This window comes from Desmodus rotundus, chromosome 2 (assembly GCF_022682495.2).
Source record: "Desmodus rotundus isolate HL8 chromosome 2, HLdesRot8A.1, whole genome shotgun sequence".
NCBI classification, from domain to species: Eukaryota; Metazoa; Chordata; class Mammalia; order Chiroptera; family Phyllostomidae; genus Desmodus; species Desmodus rotundus.
This window is the reverse complement of record NC_071388.1, coordinates 207,373,840-207,399,602: the sequence shown is the minus strand read 5'-3', so window position 1 is coordinate 207,399,602 and position 25,763 is coordinate 207,373,840. Positions and strand designations below refer to the sequence as shown.

Sequence of the window (25,763 nt, the reverse complement as noted above, 5' to 3'; positions counted from 1 at the left end):
ACCACTTCTCTTCGTTCTTCTGAGTCAGGGTTGAGCAGTGGTTCACAACGGGGCGCTTCCACACCCAACCCCCAACTCCCCGTGGACATCTGGCGATGTCTGCAGACACCTGTGTTGGCCACGATGGGAGTCAGGGCCATCTGCATCTGGCGGGCCGACCCAGGGACCCCGCTCATCTGGCCCAGGATGTCAGTAGCGTGAGGTGGGGAATGCTGGATAACAGGGATGAAACAGCCAGCCACAAATTTCCAATGGCTATGGCGGCAGGAAGAAGTTTATTATGAAATTAGTGGAAGAGTCATACTCTGTCTCCCTCTGGGTTAGGGTGTGTAACGCGGACTCGCTGTTCCCGTCAGGACTGGTGTGAGATGTAGAGGCGGCAGTTTTGACGTCCTCGGAGCTGCCGACTTGGGAGAGAAAGGCCGTGTCCCTGGCGCTGGGGGGACAACCATGAGCAGTGGCTGCAGCTGTGGGACTCCGGCCGGCCAGCGTGCCACCCCGGACTCCGGTTTCCTCACCTGCAGGACGGATTTGATGACAGTATCTTCCTCTTAGGGCAGCGGTTTTCTACTGGCATGCCACAAGAATGTTTAAAACACGCAACACCTGACCATTCAGTCAGGGGCAAGGACTTTTTCTCTTAGATTGTCAAATAAAAAAATAACAGCCAACAGAACCACAGCCATCCAGTGTGGATGAAATCAAAGTTGTAGGGGGAAGAGCCACCAAGAAACATGTATGAAGAACTCATGGATGAACCAAAGGGTCGCCAGTTCGATTCCCAGTCGGGGCACATGCCTGGGTTGCAAGCCAATTTGTGCCCGCAGTAGAGGGCACGTGAGAGGCAAGCACACATTGATGTTTCTCCCTCTTTCTCCTTCCCTTCCCCCCTCTCTAAAAATAAACAAATAAAATATTTTTTAAAAAGAGGAAAAAAAGAACACATGGACAAAGCCAAAGGGGTTAGGTTCAAGGGTGGGAGGTGGGGATGGGGGGCGGGGGGGCATGGTGGTGTGAAAATGGAGACAACTGTGCTTGAACAACAATAAAAAAAAGGAAAAAGAAATCAAACGTTTATTTATTTTTTTTGTTAGATCGGCAAAGAACTTATTTTTTGGAGTGCCGCAGGATTTTGGTCACCGGTTGATGCGTGCCATGAAGTGGCGGAGTTTGGGAGGCGCCGTCTCAGGGTGTTCCTGGAGATCGGATGAGTGAGACCACGTACGAGTTTGCTGCCAGATGCGTCGAAGGGCCGCACCAGCGTTGGCGGCTGTTGGTGTTCTCTGTGAGCTACGTGGATGTCTTCTGGTTACCCGTGTCTGCATGACGATGTTGTGGGAGGACCCGTAAAGATCTGATGATGGAGCGGACAGCTCTCCTTTGCCATCTGGCCAGTGTAGGTAGAAGGCAGTGCGGGAAGCAGGGCCCCTTCATGGATCCTTCTTCCTGGTTCACTTGGCACTCGTGATGCAGTGTGGTGGTGCTGCTCCCGGCCATGTTTGCTGCCAGTCTCAGCCCATGGCTCCTGCCTGCTGGCCAAAGCCCCTGGCACCCCCCGGGGACAGCGGTCCCAACCCCTCCAATCAGGTCTCAGTCGGTTTGTCCCTTCCTGGGGTCCTCTCTCCCCCAGCCTAGGGCATCATTGAGCCTTCTTCATCCTTAGCAGTCAATCCCCTATTGAACGATTAGCAGGCTAATCATTCTTTGTGTCCAGTCCCCGGTTTAAACTACTGGGTGGTGTTCATGTAGGGCTGGACCCCAGTCTGCCGTATTCTTGAAAGAGCTCGGGACGCACAACGCTCACTAAGTAGGCTTTCAGACTCGGAACTCTTTGGAAACCAAGCGCCGTTCCATTCGCAGTCTCAGGCGAACGTAAGGCCGTGCTGCTGCGGAGGGGGCGGCTTCCCCGGGAGCAGCCAGGGCGGGTTTCGGTGGGAACTCCTGGGCTTTGAACACGCGCAGCTCGAGCGGGCATGCGGCCACTGCCGTGCATTAGTGACGGGGCTGCCTTGTCTACGCAATACTCAGGGAGAGGGTCTGAGCATGAAGTGTCCTCGGCACAAGGGACTCAGCTTCTCTCCCACCTGACGACGCGCAGCCTGTGGATGCCGGGTCCAGACCATGCTGGGGGCCGGCCCGGGTGGCCTGTGGCATGCCGTTGGGAGCGTTTTCCTAACTTTATATACTCACCTCACGCCCCCACCCCGGCGTTCTCCGAGTGTCAACACTAGATATGGTTTGGGGTGATACTGTCTTTCTTGGTTCGTACTCACTCTTACCCTGAAAAGCTGTCTTACTTAACCAGCCTTATTTGAAACACAACATATACAAAGAGTAGCTAAAAATTAGCAAGCGGCCGAACGTTCTTTCCTTTTATCCTTGAGGACACCACAGTTGTCTCCGCTCCGGCCCGTGACTTCCTCAGCTTACTGTTATTTCTAAGAACACCGATTCTTCTAAGTGCGCTGTTCTTATTCATTAGGAACAGACCTTGTTTTTTTTTTTTTTTTTTGGAAAACAGGGAAAGAAAATTGAATTGATTTGATATGCTTAAAAAATAAAAAAAAGACCCAAAGTATACATAATAATTAAAACAGTTCAAGACCTTCTTTCTCAGTGAAAAAAAAATCCACACAGCTATAAAGTTTTTAACTTTCATTTTTTTAATTTTTCTAATAGCACATTCTTTAAAAGAAGTTAACAACTTCGATTCCAAATATAAGGATTAAATAATGCAAATGAAATCTGTCACTTTCGGTAAGCTATTGCCTAATTCCCTGGGAAAAAGTATTATGATCGAACTGATGCAAAAACCCCTTAGAAAAGCGTCGTTTGTTGCCTGGAAGGAGTCTTCCTAAGGTCACTTTGACTTGTAGACCGTCCCCTTGTTTCCAGTGGAAGAGCTCTGCTTGCTAATGGCTTCGGGTTCCACAGTGTTTGTGTGTGAAAAGCGTAGGCTAAGAGATACTACTGAAACCGCTCCAATTGTGGGTTCTGCCCTGAAAGGAAGTCCCAACTTGTAACATTTCCCCTTGTTTTCATCAGGACACGTGAAAAGAAAACGCAAGCCCCCCTTTAATCTTTACTCTGACCACCATTGTGAATGGCATGAAGAGGCTGGTGCACCGGCGGGTACAGATCCCCAGGCCCAGTGTGCTTATCACAAGACCCTCGGGTCCCGGGGGAGGCGCCCGGCCCGCTTGGGGTCTGCAGACGGGCGCCTCCTCACAGGCTGCTGAGCCACCACGGGGTGGCCTCTCAGAAGCAGGGGAAGCAGCGGCTCCGGGACAGGAGCGCAGAAGAGCCTGCTACACCGTCTCCCTCGCTGGCCGGTTGCTGTGCATGGCTGGCGCTACTGCTGGGACAAGAGTGCGCTGCGATTGGCCTTCATCTTCTCCAGGCGCTTCACCAAGTGGCCGTTGCTCACCTCCAGCTCCTCAGTCTTGTCCAGGGCAGAGCGGAGCTGGAACGAGGAGGAGAGGCAGCTCTGAGGACCCGGCTTCTCCAAACACAACAGGCTTGTGAGATCTCAGTCCTACTGAGCACCCCAGTTTAAAACCTGGGCCCCTGACATCCCGAGCACATGTACTGACGTACATGTGTGAATGCCCGAGCTTCGCAACTGAAAAAGGCACAGGGTTCTGGCCTCGCAGGCAACTTCCTCTCTGAAACAACTTGACCCGAGGCAGGGAGTGGGCTTGCAGAGCCTGATGAGGTCATGAAAGGTAAGCGAGGCAAACAAAAACAGGAGCTGAGCCTGGATGGCTGGAGGGGGTGTTTCCCACAGCCCTGGGCAGCCAGGGCAAGGCTTCCGCCCCGGCAGAAACCAGAGCAGGAACACCTGAGGCCAAGGTGGTGACACCTGGGAGCTGGGCTCCAAAGCCCTGGAAGAGGAGGGTTGGGGTCATGGGAGAGATTCAACCCCACGGCCCTGCAAGCCCTCTTTGCAGGAAATTCCAAGTCAGGCCTGGAGTATTCCTACGCGTTAAAATCACACACAAACAACCTCACAAAACACCAAACCGCTGGAGTCAGCAGAAGCAAAACCCCACAGAATGAGACTGAATGCGCGTCAGTCGCCAGGCACGCAACACTGCACAGCCGTGTGCGACACCTTTAAAGAGTGAGGGCACGGGTGAGAAACAGAGTGAGTGTGACCACACCTCCAGGAGCTGCCGGGAGTGGACACTCTTTAGAAAAACAAAAGGAGGGCAGCTGGGAGGGCTCTGCAAGACCGTGTGTCTGGGAGACGGGTGAGGGGAGGGGAGCTGGACAAGGCAGCCTGCTAGTGGGTGGTCCTGCAGGCTGCGATGGCAAACTCCCACCTCTGTGTCCCAGAGGGGCAGTGGAAAGACCAGAGGTCGGGAATGACGTGAGGACATCATGGTTAAAAACGTTCAAAATCGATTGAGATAAAAGACTTCACAGACCACGAACCGTAACACATGCCGAGTGGAATGAGTAACGATGACCCCCCCCATAACACGGGACTCCCCCCTATAACACGGCAGAGGGCACTGTCCGCAGGCAAAACCCGAGGGCTCGTGGCCGGGCTCCGGGCTCCTGCCCCACATGGGGCTCCTGTGGGATGGGCTGCAGCCCTCCAGGGGTGTGGCCGGATGGGACGACGAGTCACCCAGCAGCTGGGTCCCCCTTGGTAAATCCCTTCTCCGCTCCGCCAACTAGAGTATCGGTGCCCATTCTTCCCCCAGAAACAGCCCAGAACAGTTACCTCTCGTTGGAGCTTCCGTTTTTCAGCCTTCAGTTCATCTTCTATTTTTTCTGCATTTTCGGCGGCTGATTTATAACGAGATACTTGACTCTCTAACCTTATTACCTACAAGGGAGGAAAGACCATCTGTGTACGTGGATTGGCCTGTTTTCTTTCTCTGCTTTATTACATTCGAGATCCAAGGGTGTACACTTAATAAAATGGGAGAATACACCGTGCAGAGAATTACAGCCTAGCCTTTGTGATTATTGGACAGGTTCTAGCCAAGCAAGCTATCTGTTCCTGTGTTTGAGCAACCTGGACTGACTCCTGTTAGGGACTTAATTCCTCTCTGGCCCAAGTCCGAAAGCGTGGCCCACACCACTCACACGGTGCTGCCATCCCTCTCTTTACCGGATGATTCTGCCGGACCCGGGCCAGTCCAAGCAGAACAGGGCTGGGAAGGCAAAGGCCCCACCAGGACCTCTGCTCCATCTAATCTGGCCTGGGGAGTGGGCGTAGGGAGGCAGGAGAGGGAGGAGGAAAGGCAGAGAGCTGAGACGGGAGTGAGCGAAGAGGCCGCGGGGTGGCAATTCACTGCCTGCCGGAGGCTCCCATTCTGCAGAGATCTAGGCAGCTTCTGCACACTCGTCACTTTCTGCGAGCTGGTCTCCCTCTGTCCCTATACAAAGACCAGGAAGTTCTCCCACATGCACCCACAATGCAGGGGGAAGAGCACCTCTGCTCTCTGTCCCTGGGTTAGGACGCAGGGCGCCTCAGGTCCACCCAGCACGCTACAGGCAAGAGTGGTCACCTGCAGGAACCGAGGGAGTGGCCCGGCCGGGAGGGAACGGGTCAGGGACAGTGACATCCCCGAAGGGAGCCTCTTTAAATTAAGTTAGTATTTTAAAAATCATTTTTAAAGAACAACAACAACAACAACAAAATCCCCCCAAAACCCCCTCCTTAGCCACATTAGCTACTTTCTACATGTTTTTCTTTTCTTTCTTTCTTTCCTTCTTTTTTCTACAAAGGGTTAGTATCGATTATACAACCCAAACCCCAAGAATGAATGACCTTTCTTTCTCTGCATTCTCTTTTCAGCGAATACACCGAGGACCTTTTTTTTTGTTCTAAAAATATCTGCTTCTTTCTTGTCCTCAGACTTCCAGGGGCAAGATCCAGCAAATACAACTCCGGTGAGTCATCGGCTTAGCCGCCCGTTACTGGCCTACCATGTGCACGTACATTTTGTTCTAACGCGGTAATCTCTTGCTCAGATTTTGCAAGTTTAAATTTGAGGTCGCTGATCTGTCTGTTGGCATCCCCTGAAGGTTGAAAAAGAAGGAAAATTCGTTAAGCGCTTGGGCTTTTAAAACGTTAGAACCATAGTTCCTGGGAACCAAGCCCTCACTCTGTGACCAGCTTATATCTGCACATCCCAGCCAGTGGCCCTGAGCCCTCCTGAGCTGAGACAGGAGGGCACTGATTCCATGCACCAAGCCGGGAGGTGCCCAGGAGAGAGGGAGCACCTGGGAGCACAGAAGACAAAGAAGTGGTCGGGGAGCAGAGAGGGAGCAGAGAAACTGGGCCTCACTGCATCCCCTCAAGCCTCCTTCCCATTTACTGGCGTAGAAAAATACCTTCCGGTTTTTCCCTGCAACCAGCAGCTCAAAAGGAGGCTGCATCCAGCACAGTAAGCGTGGTTCCTGCAGCGTGCCCTACGGGGGCATCTCTGCGCGGGCACGCTTTGGGGCGCCTGTTCTGTTTCTTAGGTCACACAGAAACACCCTTGCCTCGCCCACCTGCCCATCCTGTTCTGTCTTATACAGAGGAAAATGTCTCCGTGCCTTTGTAATCAAGGACTTCTGGGGGGTGGGGCCTTTCCCCTCCCACACAAGCACGCTAAAACCACACGTGTCAAAGCGTTTGCGCCAGCACACGGCCGGACATTTACTTTGTAGATCCATCACGTGCACGTCTGTCCCGTTTTCTAAGACTCCGTCCTCGGGGCGCAGCGGGTCCAGCCTGCCATTCTTCTGTCTTTCCCCCAGCTGCTCTTTGAGTTTCTTAATCTGAAAACACCCACCGAGAAAGGATGTTAATTTCTCTCCTCCAAACAAGACTAAAAAGCGGAGCTTAGAGCCTATTGCAAGGAAGCACCATCTGAGGGAGAACACGCCCCATTGATACAACCGGGTGTCACCTTGCAGTCATTTCCTGTGTTTCTGGGATGCCAGAGAGACAGGGGTTATGTAATGCAGCCCAAGGGCAATGCAGAAAAAGATTTGCAGTCCACCAGGGAGATAGGGAATCTTTCCCCTTTAATAAAGGAACCGACACAAAGAAGCAAATGGACTAACTCCTGCCAGTTAGCACGCTTCTCAGAAACCAGGTATGAGGGATGAAAGCACGACTACAGTTACACTATCAGGCGTGGGTTCTCTTGCAACTCTGGTACCAGAGAAGTTGTTCTAAGGTTGAGATTCCTCTCGAACTCAGGAGGAGATGGTATGTAAAATGGTTTAACTGTTTGTCTGAGAGTTACAATTCAGGGCGCTGTTAACCTCTGCTCTATTCACTCAGGAGCCAGGAAGGGCCACCTGGAGCCTTCCAGGCACAGGAGGGCTCTACCGGAGTTCCCTGGAGAACCGGCGCTTCCCCACGAGCCCGGTGCAGCTGCAGGAGAACCGCCTGGTGGGAGTGGCCAGCTGGACAGCGCTCTCTGGCTGGGGGTGCGGTGAGCCGCCATGACTGTAGGATTTTCTGCTATGTAAGGGGGGGCTACCAGCCCTTGTCCTGTTACCTTTTCTGCAGACTAGGTGGAAGCCCCCCAGGCTGGCCCCCGGCACATACAAACCATCCGTGCACACTGCTTTAAGCAAACAAGTACAGAAGCACCACGGATACAGGTGACTGAAAGATCAAAGGAGCTTCAGGAGACTCCTCCTGTCACACTGGGAGCTCCCCCCACTTTGAGAGAAATCGCCAGGGGAGCTGGAAAAAGTGAGGCAGGTGCCTCGGATTAGGCTCAGGAGGGGAAGTGAGAGGAACCCCCATTTCCTTGGAAAGTGACTGTGGAGGGATTGGACAGCTACCCGGCACGGAAAAAGACCAAAGAGGGCACCGCTTTGTATTTGTTGAGAGTGGTGAAGGTAAACCACGGGGAAAACAACTTTGGTCGGCGGTGACAGATGTGCCGGCCGGAAGGGGGCGCTGGTCACTGAGCGATGTCAAAGCGGACTTCCATGTGGGGTCCAGACCAGCTCAGTCACACCCTTGGTCTTATGGATCATCCGAGCCTTCTAGTTAAATATCGTTGTCAGGCAGCAATTTGTGTGGGGCCCATCCAACTCAGTACATGGACGTGGGTCCCAGAGACCTCCTCTCTAAACCTCCTGTGACTCAGATGGATTAAAAAAAAAAATTGCAAGAGCTGGGGCTGGCTTGATCGTTATTTTCGGGCACGGGAGCCCCACTGGAGGACTCGCGAAGTAATGAAAAGATCGTTACCTGTTCCTGTAAGCATTCCCGTTCATCGACAAGCTTTTTCAACCTGATGTCTGAAGAAATGAGAAAGACACAGGTTTAGGGTTCTCGGCGGGCCGTGCGTCCCAGCAGACGGCTGGACTGGAGCCGGAGCGTTCAGGTTAGTGGAGGTGATGATGAGGGCATTACACACGTACCACAGCGAATGAGGCCACACACAGGGTGGGGGAGAGTTCGGCCACGGGAGGCTGCGGCGGCCAGCCTCCCAGCACATGCTTGTCTCGTCAGGGGCAGGTCCGGCCACACGCACACGGGCCCGTCTTCTACCGGGGGTTAGCATGCAGGGGCGCTGGGGCCAAACCACGCTGCAACACAAAATCTCACAGGCTTCACGGCTTAGCGTCCTGGCGAGGTGCGCGTGCGCACTCGCCGCACCTCCTGAGTGCACACCCCAGAGGTGGCTCTCTCCTAGCTCACCAGGGTCGGAGTTTTGACTACACATTTGCAAATCAGAGTTTGCTGTGCTCACCCACTTGTCAAACACTTCTATTTGTTTGAGGAAGAACGCAGTAACAATAGGTTTCCGTCCTCCGCCCCACCTCCCCCCAGATATATCAGGATGCGGCACAGAAGCATCTAGCAATCTCCCTAAACCTCTCCCTGAAGGGCTGCTGAGGATTGAGTCTTCAGTACATGGGGGAGACCCCAGCCCGAAGTGGGTGGAGGGGTTCGGGCCGAATCCTACAGCAGCTTCGAGGAGAACCAGGATGAGACAGCGACGCTCACGTGTGCTGGCCCCCAGTGTGTGCCGGCACGGCCGTCACCCGTTTTCACCCCCGGAGCCCGTGAGTGGCACTACTCTTAGGTCCTAAGACCCAACGCCCAGCACAATTAAGCAACTTTCCAGAGGCCTGCCCCCTCCCCGACCCCCCACTGCTTTTCCAGCTCTGAACTCAGACCTCGGAGCTGGGCCCAGACCCCCGGCCCAAGGGCCCTGTTCTGGAGGGACCGGCGTCCTCAGGCTGCCCAGCTTCTGGTTGGCCATGGGAAATGGAAGCAATTCATATAAATGCGCCCTTGTTTTCATTTGAAAAGCCGTGTGTCCACATCCTGACCCAAATGGCACGCTCGCGCAGACTGTTCTTTCCGAACGCCCCAAACTGGTATTTTGGAAGGCACGGTAACAAAATAAACAAAACCAGAACATGTTAGGATGACTCATTCTTTCCCTTCCATAAATCCACCCAACACTGAAAAACTTCTGTAGTTATAAACCGAGACCTTTTATTCAACATAACTTTTTATTTATTTGATCTGACGTATTTCACATTCCTACACACAAAACCACGAGAAGTGCTGAGTGTGTCAGAAAGTGGTCTCGGAGCTCCCGTAGGCATTGGACAACTTTTTAAACTACTTTTCTGTTAGGAGACTTCAAATGCTCTGGATAGTGAGTAACAAAGCAAGTGTTAGAATGTAATAATAGCCTTAGGAAAAAAAATAAGCATAATCTAACCTTTAGACTCATAGCAAGAAAATGAAAGAGAGAGAAAGAAATGAAACTTTTAAGGAAGAGAAATTTTAAAGTGGAATTAAAGAAGATTAAAACTTAATAGTTTTAAGACGATGGAAACAAGAAAGAAGCAAGATTATTTGATAGGAAGAAAATGAGCACATTTTTAGAGCTTTAAAAATCGGTGTTCTAATTCGTTGACTGGCTGGCGCCCAGTCAGTAATATACTTACTGTAACTGTTAACAAGAGCACCTCGAGCCCGTCGCCGCCCTGTGCTCACGGCGGGTGCCGCTCACCGTCGCTCTAAAACACCCAGTTCACAAGCACGCCACCCGTTCAAAGTCCCCGTGACTACATTCGGAAAGAAGTCGTCAGAGTAGTTGAAGTGACAATGTCTCAAATTTAGGGATTTAACAGTGAGAAGAACATGAGGTGGTAATGAAAGTGTTTTAGCAATACTGGTAAAGCTTACGTTTTTAAAAAATCTTGTTTTTATACTGAATTCGCACAATGTTTCCAGCGCACCTTTCAGAGGCCCGTGGAACGAGACACGAACAGCCAAGGCTTACGGCCAGTCCGTGGGCCACTGAGCTCGTGCTGGAATTCTCCGAGCCCGCTGGCTGCTTTCCTGTGGCCTCACGTTGCCACCTAGCTCACCCAGGGCACGGTCAGGTCAACAGCCAGTGACAGCCGTGCCATCCAGCGGTCACTCTTTCAGTGCTGCGCCTGGACCTGGCCCTCTCCACAACTCTGAAAGGCAGGTTCCAACCCTATTCTCAGGGCGCGAAATGAGGCCCCGTCAGGGCACATAGCTGGCAGGTGACAACACCCTATCAGGAGTGCAGCTTTCATTCCTGTGCTGGTCTCAGGAAGCACGGGCGGTGGGCAGGGGACAGTCCCCTCCTGTCCACATTCGCCAAGGTACCAAGGGGAGACTGAGGTCTCTCCAGAAGCCCACCGAGTGCCCGGCTTTCCCACTACCTCCTCGCTGGACTGAGTCTGGCTATACAGTTGGCTTCACGGTCCCTGGGCCAGCCGCCCAGGCAGGACGGCTCCACTTCCTGTAAAGGAAGGCAGGTGCCGACAGGTTGCTGCGGAGGGCTCGGTTCTCCCCTGTTCGCAGGGCCCGGGGTCTGTCTGCAGATGGGAACTGTCCCCACCGGCCCCGCGGCCTTCCTTCCAGGTGAACATCTGGAGAACTGTCCTCTCTGGTGTAAGAGGGACGAGAGAAAGGGTTTTTTTCCCGAAAGACAAGTTTTCCCTGCGTGTGGCCGGCACACGCAGGGAACATGCACACAGACGCGTGCCCGCACGCACACACAGCCCCTCCTCTGCTCCGGAGCCCGGACGTCCAGACCAACTCTCACCATGGCGTCCGCTTCCTTGGTCTGGTGGCCTCGGCGGCACGCAGGGTCAGGGCTCTCCCAGGTCAGGAGTCTCTCGACAGAAAACAGGGGCCCCGGCTGTCTGCGCCTGCAGAAGGGGCGCTCTGGGGCCCGCTACTGTGACTGCCCTTCTCCTCTGCTCAGCGTCATGGTGGCGCTCGTGGCCTGGGCTCCCCGGGGGACGTGCAGGACGGGCCACCTTTGGATTCTTGTCTGATTCTGACTCTTTTGACCCTGAAATCGTCCCCGCATGCCTGGTCCACCTCCATGCCTTCCTCACCCTCACGGACCCCGGTCACCCCGTGTTGAGTGTTGAAGGGGCTCCACTGGGAACATCAGCCACTTGCTGGGCTAGGACATCCTGTCCCACTCGGACCAGAGGGACTGATGGTCACAGTGCGGACCGAGAGGACAAGGAAGCGGCTCAGGGCTCAGAACCCTTTCTCTCTGTGGCGCTCACGCCCGATTCTCAGCTCCCCCCCAACTCCCCAGACACTGGGTCCTACCTGCTCCCTCACAGGCACCGGGCCTCCCATATAGGAAGCGGTCAAATATTTATTTGTGGAATGAATGAGTGACCAAGTGAGGCTGCTGGCTGGCTCGAGGGATGTGAAGCGTGTCATACCATCCTTGCGTGTGCCGGTAAACAACACGGGAAAGACGGGAGCAATCGCACGGTGGTTTAAGGACCTCAGCCTCCAGTGAGTCTGGGCCCAGGGCTAAGCCGTTTCCCAGTGTGCCTTGCAGCGTGACTACAGCTTTTCCAAGGTCCGAGGCATCAGCCAAACCCCTGAAACGCCTCTCCACCCTTGGACTTGATTCCCTACCAAGCCTCCTGTGTTTCCTCTATTCCTGTGGCCCAGGTGGACAGAGGACGGTGGCCCCAGTACCCTCCACTCAGGACACTTACACAGGAAGGCCATGTGCACCTGCCACGTCACCACGCTCTTGAAAGCATCCCCTGTCCCGGCACACGGCACGGATGCTGTTCTCCATGGGGGCTCCTCCTCGGACCCTAAGCTCACAGGTGACGCTGTGGCGGAAGCTCTCCTTGGCCCCCCCCCCCGCCCCCCTCCCTGTCCCCGTGATGGCCCAGCCCCAGCCCCACCTAGATGGTCTGGATGCCAGGAGAGAAGTTCAGTCCTCACTGACAATGGGCATCAGGCGTGGCCCCTCCCAGAGCCCCGCCAGGGACTGGGCCCCTGGAGGTGGGCACTACCGCAGGGGTGGGGTGCTGTGCCGCAGCAGCCACGGTCGGAATCCGCGCAGCCCAAAGAGCGGAACCACAGGCTTGCAACGCTCGGCAACGTCTTTATTGGGACCGAATGACACCACATTCGCCTTGAACACTGCGAGGCTTTGGTCCTTTCGCGTGTGTCCTACGACCGCAGTGCGGCTCACAGACTCCCACAAGCACTAACAGCATTCGTCCACTTGTGCTTTCACTGCTTCACAATCATTTTAAATTTAACGTTACAATTATTAAAAAAAATGCTTCTTTATGTAGACAATGCATATTTTGCTCAGGAAGATCAAAACAAGAATTTTCCAATAAAATGGACAAACAACAAAGGCAAATATTTATATCAAAATACCAAAAGTGCCCGAACAATTTAAGACCCCCTATTGTAGTTTAACTGGTGGTTCCCACGGCATAACAAGCCCCGTCTTCCATTGCTCTTTGGAATAATGATTAGACAGAGAAGTGACTTTAAGGTTAAAAAAATAAACTTTAGACGTGACCCCCCCCCACCCTGTAACACTCTAGGAAATGCAATGCCAACATTCACCTCTTCCAGAAAACAGTGTTTAGAAGTCTTTGTATGAAATGACTTTGGCACGTGGTTGGCGTGACGGGAAGTCAAAGTCTGCAAAACAGACGCACGCGCTGTGAGCTCAGGTCCATGGAGCTGAGGACAAGTCTGCATGTGAGGTAAGACGCCCAGGGCTTCCAGACGTGCGTCATCCCTAAAACGAGGGCTTACTCAGTGACCTACACGCTGTCTGGCTGTTCGTCTCCTTTTTACATAAAACGCCCCACAGGTTGTAATGCACATATCAAAAGCAAACAAGAAAATACATGTAATTGAGTGGGACAGGTGAATTTAAAGATCGATTCCACTCCTGTTGTGGGAATCTCAGAAAGCTATTTGGGCGTTTCAGTTAGAGGGCAACATACGTGGTCAAGAAGATCCACGTGCGTACCAGCTTAAGGCAGGTGGGACTCCGCTGATGGTGAGTGTGGGCTATAAGCAGAGCACTGCTGTCTGATAAGCCGGAGTGCTCCCGGTTAGAGCTCACACCGACTCCAAATGTGTCCCTCGTCCTGATCTGGGTGCTAGCCTTCACAACACACAAATCTACAAGTAACAGTCTATAACTCAGGGTCCTAGCTAACGGGGTGGTCGGCTGTCCTCCTGCAGCCGGACCACGTCAAGGGCCGCTCGGGGGCTGTCACGGGTGGCCCCTCTCTCACTCCACCTGACGGGCGAGCCTCACCTACGACAAGGTGCAGTCTTCTTTGCTTTTGTCCCTCTCACTCCGGCCCTCCGCCTCTTCTCTGCTGTCTGAACAGGAGTCCCCCAACTCTTCTGCGGGTGCCAAGCCGTCGCTTTCTGGACTAAGGCTCTCGGAAACCTCCCTAACTCCCTGACTCGCACTGTCGATGTCCTCAGAGGGACGCTGGCCGCCGAGCAGGGCACTGTGGGGCACGTCGGCGTCCCCTGGGGGCCTGTGTGGGGTGGCACTGTCTCCTTCAGCACGGTCTGTTCCGCCTCCTTCCTCCAGCCCTCCCGCACCCGCTATGGAGCCTGAGGCCTGACCGGCGTCCCCTTCTGGCAGCGCCTGTTCTCGGCTGGTGGTCACTTTCCCCACCTCCGTGTCTGTATCGCCATCTCCGGGGTTAAGTCTTCCATCCACCTCCACGTTAGGACTTTCCGGAACGTCCTGGGTCTCCCTGCTTCCTGCTACCGAGTTCCGTTTGGGACTTCCAGAGGCCTCGTTTGCTGTCTCTGCACCTGGTTTCTCGTCAGTGAATCGCGCCTGCTCTTCCTCCTGAACCTCACTCAGGTCTGGGCTCTGAGACAGCAGCTCTTTCTTCGCATCCGTACGGGTTTCTGCGGCTACTGGCGGCTTCTTCCTCTTGTTTTTCTTCTTCTTGTTTTTCGTCTTCTTCTGAGGCGAATCCAGTACCTCTCCCTGCGGGTCGTTGCTGTCCTCACCCGGCTCCTTCGCATCTAGGGGTTTGCTCTTGGCATCTGCTGTGCGTGGGCCTGCTGCTTCCTGCACACTGTGTGTGGCCGCCGCAGAAGAGGGGCTGGTCTGGGTTTCTGTCTGGGAGGGTTTCTCATTCTCAAACTCCGCCTCTTCTTCATCTCTGCACCCCCCGAGTCCTGTGCTCTGTGCTGGGGCCTCCCTGGGCTCCGCTGCTACCTGGTTGGTGAGCTCTGTCTCTAAACCACACCCTGTACTGGCATCCACCTCTCTGGGGACATGTGCCACACATTTGTCATCCTGACTTGCTGTGTCAACGCTACCCCTAGGAGGCCTGGAGGCTACTGTGCCCTCTGCTTCCCCTGACCCAGTGGGCCCTGCCTGCACCGAGCTCTGGGAGCTGCTCACCTTGTCAACCTCGGAGATTTGCGAGGGAGCTGGTTCCTGGTGGGGTTCTGAGCTAACCTCTCCCAAACTGTTTCCACAATCTTGCTTTTCTTGTTCCTGTGTTTCTGTGGATTCTCCACTTTGCTTTTCGGGATCCAAGGCATCACAGCCACCTTGCTCCGCCTCGGGGCCCAACATGTCACCATCTAGCTCCCTCAAACACTCTGAAGCCCCGGCCCCAGCACCTGGGGTGCTTGTGACCTCACTGGACCCAACCTGCTCTGTGTGTTCAAGGATGGACATGTTTGCTAGAACTTGGCTTTGACCCTGGTCCTCATCTGTAGCATTTGCTACTGTTGCTAGGGAGAGGGCACTGTTGTCGGAGGGTCTCTGGTCCTTGGCACTGTCACCAGGAGGTAAGGCCTCTGTGTCCACACCGTCCTCTACGGGGTCCTCCTCAGTATTCTGCAAGATCTCTCTTTTCCCCACATTGTCCACAATTTCATTTTTCACCTCCACTTCAGTGGCTTTTCCTAAAAGACCATTGAGAAAACGGAAGGGACCCCATGATGTGGTGACCGCTTAACACGCACATTGCAACGTAGACACACGTTCTTGTTCCCACCCGGCCCCGTTCCCAAAGAGACAGAAAGAGAGAGAGAGAGAGAGAGAGAGAGAGAGAGAGTCAGCAGAGAGTCCCCAGGGCGAAGTCTCCACCAGCCCCGTGCCACCAAGCAGCCACCGCGTCAGCAAAGACTGTCGGCCAAGGCCTGCGCCACCACCTCAAGGCAGGGGGCTGCTGGTGCCATCTCGAGTGAAGTTAAGCAGTTACCAGCAGAACACGCGCTGGGCCAGGCAGCCGGACCCTCGGGGATGAGGGGTTTGAGAAGGACACGGGATCGCGTTCCCCGTTCTCACTTCCCAACGCACGTCGGGACAACTCACACCACACAGCCCCGAGGGCGGCTTCCAAATCGCGTTAAGAAACAGCCTCCCGGTCAGTCTCAAGGAAGACACTTTTGCAATAACTTGTATCAGGTCCAAACAGATCCACCCCCTCCATCTGATCACTGTCCCCTGAGGAGGCGGCCTGCACCCTAAATACCTTCGCTCCGCCCCCATTCGAACGGAACAGGGCGTCCCAGCGGGAGGCAAACGCTGAAATCTGGATGAGCACTTACCGAAATACGGAGTGACTCATCGAGTGACCGATCGTGAAGGACCAAACCTGTCACTGCTTTGGAATGAAGTTGTAGTTTGGATTCTCCCACCCAACAAACCGCAGCGTGGGAGGTACCCTCACTGCAGGGCAAAGGCTGGTGAAGCCGGGGCCTGGGGGTCGACCCGGGGGTCTCCCCAGGGGTGCACTTATCGCAGGGAAAGCAAGGGAGGTTAGTTAGTTTTGCTTTGCCCTTTAAAAATGTCTATGAGTGCATGTTATACAATGGACATTTTATATTAATACAATATCATATACATAAATTAAAAAATAAATATGCAGCCCCGGCTGGAGTGGCTCAGTGGATTGAGCTCCGGCCTGTAAACCAAAGGGTCGCCAGTTTGATTCCCAGTCAGGGCACAAGCCTGGGTTGCAGGGCAGGTCCCCAGTAGGGGGCGCTCGAGAGGCAACCACACAGTGATGTTTCTTTCCCTGTCTTTCTCCCTCTCTTTCCCTCTATCTAAGACTAAATAAATAAAACCTTTTAAAAAACATTAAAAAATGAATGTAAATATTGGGAAGACCCCCATATGGAGGCCACCTACAAAACTGACATTTCTGGTTCTTCAAGTGTCTGACAACGACCACCGAAGATTCACAAAGCGTGTTTGCACGAGAGCAGAGAGAGCAAACGCCAGCTGCCACGTGGGTGTGAGGGCAGGGAGCCTCTGCAGGGAGGGAGCCTGGGGAGCAAGCTGGGGTCTCTGCATTTCCATAAAGAACGAGAGGTGGGACGGTCACCCTCCCAGGGACAGGACACCGCGGCCTGGCCTGACTCCAGCCTCCCCGTAAAGCCGGGACACGCTGGCGGCCAGTGGCCAGGGTGGCCTCAGATACGGGGGCAGCTTCGGGCTGCATGGCCAGCAGGTTCTGCAGGCTCCTCCCCAGGCCAAGCACGAGGACAAACAGCGGTCGGTGGGTCTTTTGGACATCCCCGCCATCTCCTGGGACCCCCAGTGTGTGCCCTTTCAGAAGCAAAGATACAACTCCCAGAGAAACGCCACCATGGCCGGAGGGACGGGCACACTCAGACTCGCTGGCATGGCGTGGCGTGCCCTCCACACCGCCCACACCAACACCTGGGGCCCGTCCCTTGCTCGCCGCCCAGGGCTGCCTGCCCCTCTCAAGTGCTACGTGGAGGAAGGCAACCGCGGCACCCTGTGTCCTGGCCTCCACCCCCTGTCCACGAGCCCTCCTGCCCGAGTGCTGACAGCAGGCGCCACTCGGCTTGCAGATGCGGTCGGCTAACTGGACTCACAGCCTCCGCTGTTCCGACCTTTGACAGCTCTGCAACGGGGTTAAAAGCCACACTTGGCACATGTCTGGGGAAAACCGAACAGCCAAAACTGTCGCCTAACCTCGAGGCAATTTTCTGGCACCCACAGTCTCACTCAGCACCCGCAGCGTCAGTGGGGAGCCCTGACGGGGAGGCAGGCCAGATGGCATGCGTGGGTGGGCACACCGTGGGGCGGGGCACGTCCATGACGAGACAGAGCGCGGGGCATGCTGTGCGGCTGTTAATGGCCAGTGAGGATGAGTAGGACTCTGACAGTGCGTGGGAGGTGACTCGATGCTGGCTGGATGGTGACAGGGTCCAGAGGAAAACAAGGACTTACCTAGGGGCCCGTCCCCGGTCGCCTGGAGGGTGTTCAGCTCTTCCTTCGTCGTCTTGGTGGGACCTCGGTGTCCAACGCTCGTCAGAGTGTCTGAAGCCTCTCCATTGGTAGTCACCTCCGAGTTTAGGAGGATCCCATGTTTCTGGGGACAAAAACAGGCTCGTTGTAATACTTGCCGAGTGATACTAGGTTACGCTCTCTTTTATTAATAATAATTCCAAGGAAAGCTATGTTTCCTGGTGCAGAGGAAAATTTGGCAGCGTCAGGAAGAGCGAGGTACCACCCTTGTGCAGGTTCTACCAACACCCACCCCTCCGGGGCACGTCCGGCAAGGAAGCGTCCCTGCTCGGGTCCCCACCCTATCCTCATGTGCCGGCGACCAGGCACTTTCGGTGGGGACCCTTGGGACTGGGGCTGAGGCTGCAGGTGCCACGACGGGAGGCCTCGAGCAAGCCCGGGGATGACCCTGGCTTTTCAAGCCTGGGCCGCGCTCTTGGAAAAGAGCCACAGAGACAAAGAAAGGACCGTGTGTGTGTTCTGATCTGAGAGGTGGGGTGGACAAGGGGTCAGGATGGCTGGGATATTCCCCCTCACAACTGCACGTCATGACTGCAGGGTCCCCCTGACCACAGACGACTCCTTCCCGGCCCTCCGCCGCCCCAGCTCCCTCGCTTGTGCTGGGAGGGAGCCCTAACAATGCACTCTCAGCTCTGGGGGTGAGTCTGCCGGACCTGTGCCCTAAGCCTGCTCCCTCTGGTTCAACCATGCTGGCCTTGACCCCTGGAAATAAGCAGCCACACGGATATGTCCGTTGACTGTATAGGACATATCTGCCCATGGCCATGCCCTGCCTCAGCCCTGCCTCCTCCAGGGTGCACAGCCCACCCAGAGCTCTGACCCCCGCACTGGGTGCTGGGTTTCTGGACTTGGTGCCCAAACAGTGGCCGAAGCGTCCCAGCCCCGGCCCAGACGGAGCGCGACCTTCCAACAACCCCGTGGGTGTACCAGTGCAGCCGGCAGGAGCCGCCCCCGCCCCCTGTTCAGCGGGAGAAGCCCTCGCGGTTGAGCCTTTCAGAGAACACACGTGCTTCTCTAACGCCGAGTTGGGGCCCGGGGAGTTGACTGATGAGGATGGAAACCTCTGGGAAATCAGAGTCGCTTTCTAGCTCCAATAGTCTGGGAACATCTGAAGGTCATGGGCAGACCCCGTGGAACCCGGGCTCGCTTTCCATGTCTCTTCGGTGACACTTCATCCTAGAGTTGCCTTTATCAATAGAGCCACAGCCAGCGACGCGAAAGGAAGCAACGCCGGCCCACAGGCGGACACGCCCCTGAGCACCCCAGAGCGCGCGGCCGTCGCCGGAACTTTCCCTCTTGTCTGTCCACGGGCCCTACCTTTACTTCCTCTTTCAGCACGCCTACTTCTTCTCTGAGATCGTCTCGCTCACTCCTGACGGAGTCAAAGAACTCTTTCTGTCTCTCTAGGGCCTGAGCGTGCGGCAGAGCAAAGAGAGAGAGGAGTCGCATAGGTCAGCGGCGGACTTCGGAAGCGGACTAAGCAGGCGGCTCCTGCTAGGCAGAACGCCGACAGTCGGGGCATTAGAGAGAGCATGTGCTTGAAGATACAAACAAGACGCCAGTGACAAACTCTTCTTCAGCCAGGAAATGCAGCCGCCTGTGCTCCCCCGAGGACATGAGCCCCGGAAGGCAGTGGGAGGGCTTCATCAGCATCATGGTCCAGCTTATCTGGGTTTCACAGCCGTGTCAGCAAATCAGCAGGGGCCACGGGCCCCCCATTTGAATGCGGGGTAAACACAGAGCAGGAAGAAATGCCGCGGAAGCCCAGTGACAACTATGTCAGCGATCCAGGCTGCTTCCCCATGCGGCTTCCCGGAGGCTGCTGGCACAGGTGAACAGGAAGGGGCCCTGAAGCAAACAGGCATGCACGTGCACAGGCCCTGCGTGAGCGGGTGAGCACACGGGAGAGAGGACAAGGGCGGCATCACGCTGTCAACCCCCCGAGGACACACTCGGGTGTCTCGGCTACGTGGTGTCCTGGGTCTCCACGTTTTGGAAGCCAGAGTCAGGAAGCACAGCCGTTACTGTGAGGGGTCCCTTCCTCCCTCCTCCTCACCCCTCCCTGCAGGTGGGTGAGAGGGAGGAGGTCTGAGGGCCCTCTGGGGAGATTTCAAGCTGGGGTGACGTGCGGCACAGCCCTTGCTGCCTCGAAGCTTCCTGGAACCCCTTGAGAAAAGGCCCAGGCAGGACGGGCAGGGAAACCCACACACCAGAGCTGCCCGAGGGCCTCCCTCGTTGTGGGGGCGGTCTCCATGAGCCCCAGGCAGCTCACAGGGCATTGGAGAGCCCAGCTCACGCTGACCTAAGGAGACTCGCCATGCTGGACGCCAGCTTCCCATCCAGAGTCAGCATCGCTTCGGGAAGGCTGGCATGGATGCGCTGCATGACTGAGCTTGCCTCAGGTGGGGGCCGCATGCACACTCGTCCAAGCAAGCCAGAGACTCCGCAAGCAACACACCAGCTACGCCAGCGGCCCCTCTGAACAGACTCTCAAAGACTCACGAGTCCTACCCCTATCTTTTTGTCCTTCCACTCTATCGTTTCCTGAAGGTCAGAAATCTCCCTGACATAGCTCGCCTGTTTCTGCTGCAGCTGCCGGATTTCCTGAAGAACAGGGACAGATGGAAAGAAAGCAGATAAAGGATTAAGCAGGAAGAAGTCAAAGTGCTGACCACACTGGCCGGCTGAGCGCTGTCCTCCAGCTGGCAGGCCCGGGGATGCAGGAGTACACTCGCTCATGCTCCAGAGCTCATTTTTGAAGGCGACCCTTTCTCTGGGTCCTGCTCCCCACCCCAGAAGGGCAGAAAGAACCCCACTGGGTGAAATTCTTACTGAGAGGCACTCAAGTTCGGATCAAGTTAACAAGGTTAAAAACCCTGGGGCCCTGGCCGGGTGGCTCAGGTGGTCGGAGCATCGTCCCGTCCACCAAAAGGTGGCGGGTTCGGTCCCTGGTCCCCAGTCCCTGGTCAGGGAAGGAATGGGAGGCAACTGATCCATGTTTCTCTCTCCCTCCCTGCCCCCTCCTTGGGGGAGGATTAAAAAAAATTAAAAAGGTAAAAGTCAACCCTGTACGCTTTCTGTTGCCACGGAAACCAGTGAGCACGCGTTCTGCGGCCCGAACACCACTGGCGCACTCTCCTGGCGCTGGAGCTCAGGAGCCCCGGTGGGCCTTGCGGACGGAGGTCAAGGTGTGGGCAGGCCTGGGGGTTTTTCCGGGGGGTCCCACGGAGAAAGTTCTGGTAGCTTCTAGAGGTGCCCGATTCCCTGGCTCATGGCCCCTCCTCCTGTTGCTCTGACACCTGCTTCTGTTGTCACATCCCTTCTCCTGCCTTTGACTCTCCACCTCCCTTCTGTTAGGGCCCCGTGACACACGGGGCCCACCCAGAAAACCCAGGACATCTCCCATCACAAGGGCCCTTTTGCCGTGGAAAGTCACAAGGAGAATTAGCCTAGGCGCCCAATTTTCCAGAAGCCCTGTGACTTTAGTAATGAACCAGCCAAATGCTCCTAAGTCTGTCTCTCTCTCTCTCTCTCTCTCTCTCTCTCTCTCTCTCTCTCTCTCTCTCTCACACACACACACACACACACACACACACACACACACACACACCAGAGACACAGGGCCAGCTACCCACCTGGAGCATCTCCTCTCTCTGCTGCAGGGCGGCCTTCATCTCCTCAAGCTGAAAGCGCAGCAGCCCGTGGGCGTGCTTCTCCCGCTCGAACTCCTGCAAGGAGGGGCAGAGCAGAGCACTCAGGTGCATCGTTCAAGTTCAGGCTCCCGTTCCCGCGACTCCCCTCTGCCTCCGAACGAATTACCTGCGACCACGCCAGCACAGCGTCCCAGGCCCTTACGACACCATGAACTCATTTCTCTGGACTTTCTAGAAGACGCCCTGTGGTTTACTGCACAGTCGGGGCAGCTGGGGGAGCCTGTGGCAGTTCTCGGCTCCCCTCTGGTGGGTGACGCCCCAGGAAGGGCCCCTGTCAGGGTATCTGCCGACTCCATGGAGCTGGCTGTGCTGCCGGCCCGAGTGAGGAGGCAGGTTTGCAAAGGACTTGGGCTAAAATCATGCCCAATTGTGAAATATGACAAGGAAACACTCTTTGGGACAAAAGGGGCGAAAACGTGTCCACTCTGGCAGGCCTGTGTCGTCAACAGTGGCTGGGCAAACGCCACGCTCCAGGGACAAAACCGAGAAGGTGGGGCAGCGTCGGACCCCTCCTGCACGAGACTTGCCCCAGAGACCCGGCAATGCGGCTCTCTGGTCCCCCCGCTCAGCCCTGCCCAGCAGCGCCGTCCCCAGTGACGGTCTGGTAACTGCCAGCAGCTCAGGGGCCGTCTTCCCCGGGCCTGACAGCTGGGTTACTTCAGAAGGGATCGGACTTTGCTTCTGCTCATCCACTTCTGAAGTTTGGGGCCACTGGTCCCCCCTAGCTGTGACAAGGGTGTGTCTCTCGGGCTTTGCTTGGCCCACGGTCTCCTCCTTGGGACAACATTCCAGGACGACCCAACTTCTGTGGAATTAGATTGGAGGGTCCCTGGCCCCCTGATGCCCACATGAGGCCACTTGAAGATTATTAAGGACCCTTTACAGACCCCTCCCCCTGAGTTGGGGTCAGAACAGCTCTCTGCTCCTTCGTTCATCCCAACGGGACCTCGGGCCTCGCGAGAGGCTTCTCCTCTCTTTCCTCCAGAGCTCCGGTGTCAGGGGCCTTCCCGCGAGCGTTTGACTCAATTGCACAGCAACCAGGGGCGGGGCACGGGGCTTGGAGTTGGCCACGGAACCTTGACTCAGCCCTTGGGATTTACAGCACAGAGCCAGGTTTTTTGTTTTTGTTTCGTTTTTTCCCAAGATAACGACATGCAGTAATTAAATATTCTGTTTATCTCAGCAAATTTGGAAAAGTGGACAATGTTCGAGGGTTTGAGGAACCAACTAATTCCCCAAAACGCGAACGTTAAGGACCCCTTGTTCTGTGGGTGGTGAACGCGGCGGATCACAGGGCCAGTCTGCTGCCATGAACCTGAGCGCGTGCCCGTGCTGCGCGCCGATGCCGTAAATCACACTAATTCCAGCGCTTCGTAACGGGAGCCCGAGTAAGACGCCAGCCTTCTCTGGGCTTAAGAGAAATATTTAGTTCTTCATTGCAGTAAGTGTGCATTTCCCAATAAGTAGAAAATAAATCAATATAATTTTCTTATAATCTTTGATACCTGCAGCTGGCTGTTTGTCTACAGTGTTAAGGGATAAGAAAATAAAAACCAGGAAACGGGTCTGCACAGGAAGACCCCAAAGCACCCAATCATGCCTGGTTGGAGCTGCTTCTTTTGTAGGCGGGTGTTTCCACGGTTCTCACTTTACCTTACACGGAACACGCAAATGTTCTCCTAGTAACATAACCTCTACTTTACTATGGAAATTTGCACATCAGTATCGGAAGTCCCTGGGCAAAGGGCATAGCGTGCTTCTCAGAGGTCTGGGCTTCCTACACAAGTGGAGAATCGTTGTTAAATGCACACAGACATTGAAAACTAAAAAATAGACATTATTTTTTAAAAAGCTGATAACTTCGTGGAGCCCAGAAGACACCCCCCTCACCCCCGTCTCTTTCCGTTCGTACACTCCTCTGCCGTTCTTCACCATGGCCAAGCTCACCTTGTTTTTCTCCTCGTACTGCCGCCGAGACTCTGCCAGCTGCTCTTCGAGCTCCAGCAGTGCGTCTTTCAGGGTGTCCACCTGGTACATGTAGTTCGTCTTCTCGTTGTCCAGCTGGGCGTTGGACACCATGGCTTTCTTATACTTCTCTTCGACTTCTGCCAGTGAGTCCTGCGGGAATTGGGCCACAGTTTGGAAATTGTAGTAAGAAAACACAAATAAAGAGTAGTTCGGCATTCTTTTTTTTAAAATTGATTTGAGAGGGAGAGAGAGGAAGGCAGAGAGAGGGACAGAGAGAGAAACACCGACTCGTTGTTCCACTCATTGACGCGTTCATGGGTTGACTCTTGCGTGTGCCCTGCATGGGGACTGAACCGCGGCCTTGGTGTATTGGGATGACGCTCTAACCAGCTGAGCTGCCGGGCCAGGGCCAGCTCAGCATTCTTTTTTGGTAAAGATTTTATTTATTTATTCATTTTTAGAGAGAGGAGAAAGAGGGAGAGAAACATGGATGTGTGAGAGATACATCCATCTGTTGCCTCTCTCACGCCCCCAACTGGGGACCTGGCTCACAGCCCAGGCATGTGCCCTGACTGGGAATCGAACCGGCAACCTTTCGGTTCACAGGCCGGTGCTCCATACACTGAGCCACACCAGCCAGGGCTAGTTCTGTATTCTTAAAAACAAAAAACTCAGCCCTAAATTTAGACTTTAATTCTTCGAATACATGAATCAAAATAGAAACCACAGCAATTGCAAAAGCTAAGAAATTCGTCCTTTTCAATTTGACCGAATTCTCCTCACTCAGAAAATCGGTTACTCACTGTGCAGAGGGACAAAGAAAATCAACAGCCACAAGGACAAGGGACACACCTGGCGGGAAGGGTTCTGGTCACAGTGGTCCAGCCCTGACCCCACAACCCGGGGGCTGGGTGTAGTGGGTCAGGCTGCTCAACAGGTTTCCGAAGTAACCCCTCCCGACAAGTGACCAGAACTGGGCACAGAGCCAGCAGGAGGGCGGGGAGAACCGGGCCCTGCCGCGAGCTGCCAGGCCTGCCTACCTCAGGGACCAGGAAAGAGGTAGGTGGAGCTTTGCATTCTCAACCCCCAGGAGAACAACTACACAAGGGGCACAGGCCTCGGTGGGCAGGCTCTGGAAAGACAACCGTCATCCCTTCGAAGGGACAGGGGCCTGCAAAGTCCACGTGGCCCCACCTGGCCTGCACCCCCACAGGTCAGGCCACAGGGAGAGCACAGTGGCGTTCAGGTCCCGAAACAGATCGGGGAAGCAGCTCCGGAAGAGAGAGCAGAGTCCCGGGTACAAACCACCCACAGCTACAGAAGGGCAGGTGCTGCTGGACGGGTGTCCCAGGCTTCCCGGGGCCTGGTGCGGTCCCACCTGCACTTGTGAGCCAGGCACCGACTCGGGCAGGGAGGGGCGTGGCTGCCGCCTGCACCACAGGCTCCTGTCTCCCGTGGGTTAAAATCCAGCGTGCTCATTTCTCCCCTTTTTAAAAAGAGGTGACAACGACAACAGCGACGAGCCATGTGATCTGTCCCCTGCTTCGGCGCCCCTGTGACAGGAACTCAGACTATCTGGGGAGCTAGGGGCAGTGAAAGGCTACAGCCGTGGTCTGCCACCGCTGCCCCGTGAAGACAGAGTGCAGCCCGACCGCCTCGCCACCGAGGAATGGCGACCGAATGTCCCGGCTGGCATAGCGCAGTTTCCGCCTCCCAAGAGCGGTGTACATTCGCTCCAGCAAACCCAACACAGGAGTGCATTCAGACACCACTGCTGTTAGTACTGCGCTAAAACCTGCACCCCTCTCAGCATCCCAAAGCACGGCCTTGCAGCAGTGTCACTGCAGACATCAGGTGTTTGGGGACACATGCGGCAGGAGGCACTGTGCATGAGGCTGCTGAGGGAGGCCAAGAACGCCGAACACCCTTCCTGAGTGTTCCGCAGCTCTTGGTTCTGGCCGGGGGAGGGAGGCTGTGTGAGGACGAGACGTGCATCGGGAATCGCGTTAGTGGGTTTTTTGTGGTTTGAAGGCTGCGCGGGGGTACGCTGCGTGCACGCCGCACGCTAGCTCTCCCACCACGGGGGGCCTGGGCGTCTGCAGGGTTAGCATGCATGCTGAGCGCCCGCCCCCTTTGGGTCCTTCACGGCCAGCTGGGTTAGTATTGTGAGCCCACACTCCGCACACCGGCACCTTCATCTCCTTCAGCCCCTGAATGTATCTGCCTTCCACATCCTGAATCTGGTCCTTGAGCTCATGGAGTTCCTGGGGGAAAGGGCAAGACAGGCGAGTGACGTCGGGGACGGACAGGCCTGTGGGGACAGGGGGTGGCTCCGGGCCATCCGGTGCCTGGCCCGCCCTTAGTAGTCGGAGCAGGGCTTCCCTCGGCTTTTGCGAAGTGCCAGGAAAAAAAGAGAAATTTCCATGTTACGAAGATTAAAAGTTGGGTGTGTCTCATGATATATTCCCAC

The 25,763-nt window shown here is 55.3% G+C and overlaps 1 protein-coding gene across 23 annotated transcripts in view; it reads right to left on the bottom strand.

Moving 5' to 3' along the window:
- Positions 1 to 2,229: 2,229 nt before the first annotated feature.
- The window catches only part of LRRFIP1 (LRR binding FLII interacting protein 1), a 111,497-nt gene continuing 87,963 nt past the window's right edge, over positions 2,230 to 25,763 (bottom strand). For 18 of the 23 annotated variants that reach the window (XM_053919259.2, XM_053919260.2, XM_053919261.2 and 15 more), the window contains 7 exons: positions 25,486 to 25,557; positions 23,273 to 23,443; positions 21,248 to 21,340; positions 20,124 to 20,216; positions 18,930 to 19,022; positions 17,535 to 17,676; positions 12,395 to 15,232 (listed from right to left, as the gene is read on the bottom strand). In XM_053919259.2, coding sequence (XP_053775234.1) covers positions 13,599 to 15,232; positions 17,535 to 17,676; positions 18,930 to 19,022; positions 20,124 to 20,216; positions 21,248 to 21,340; positions 23,273 to 23,443; positions 25,486 to 25,557 — 2,298 coding nt within the window. In that variant the 3' untranslated portion in view covers positions 12,395 to 13,598. Of the gene's footprint in view, positions 3,464 to 4,732; positions 4,838 to 5,959; positions 6,040 to 6,668; positions 6,787 to 8,224; positions 8,275 to 12,394; positions 15,233 to 17,534; positions 17,677 to 18,929; positions 19,023 to 20,123; positions 20,217 to 21,247; positions 21,341 to 23,272; positions 23,444 to 25,485; positions 25,558 to 25,763 lie in introns of those variants that run through there. The other 5 variants (XM_053919274.2, XM_053919276.2, XM_053919277.2 and 2 more) reach the window with 5 other exon arrangements.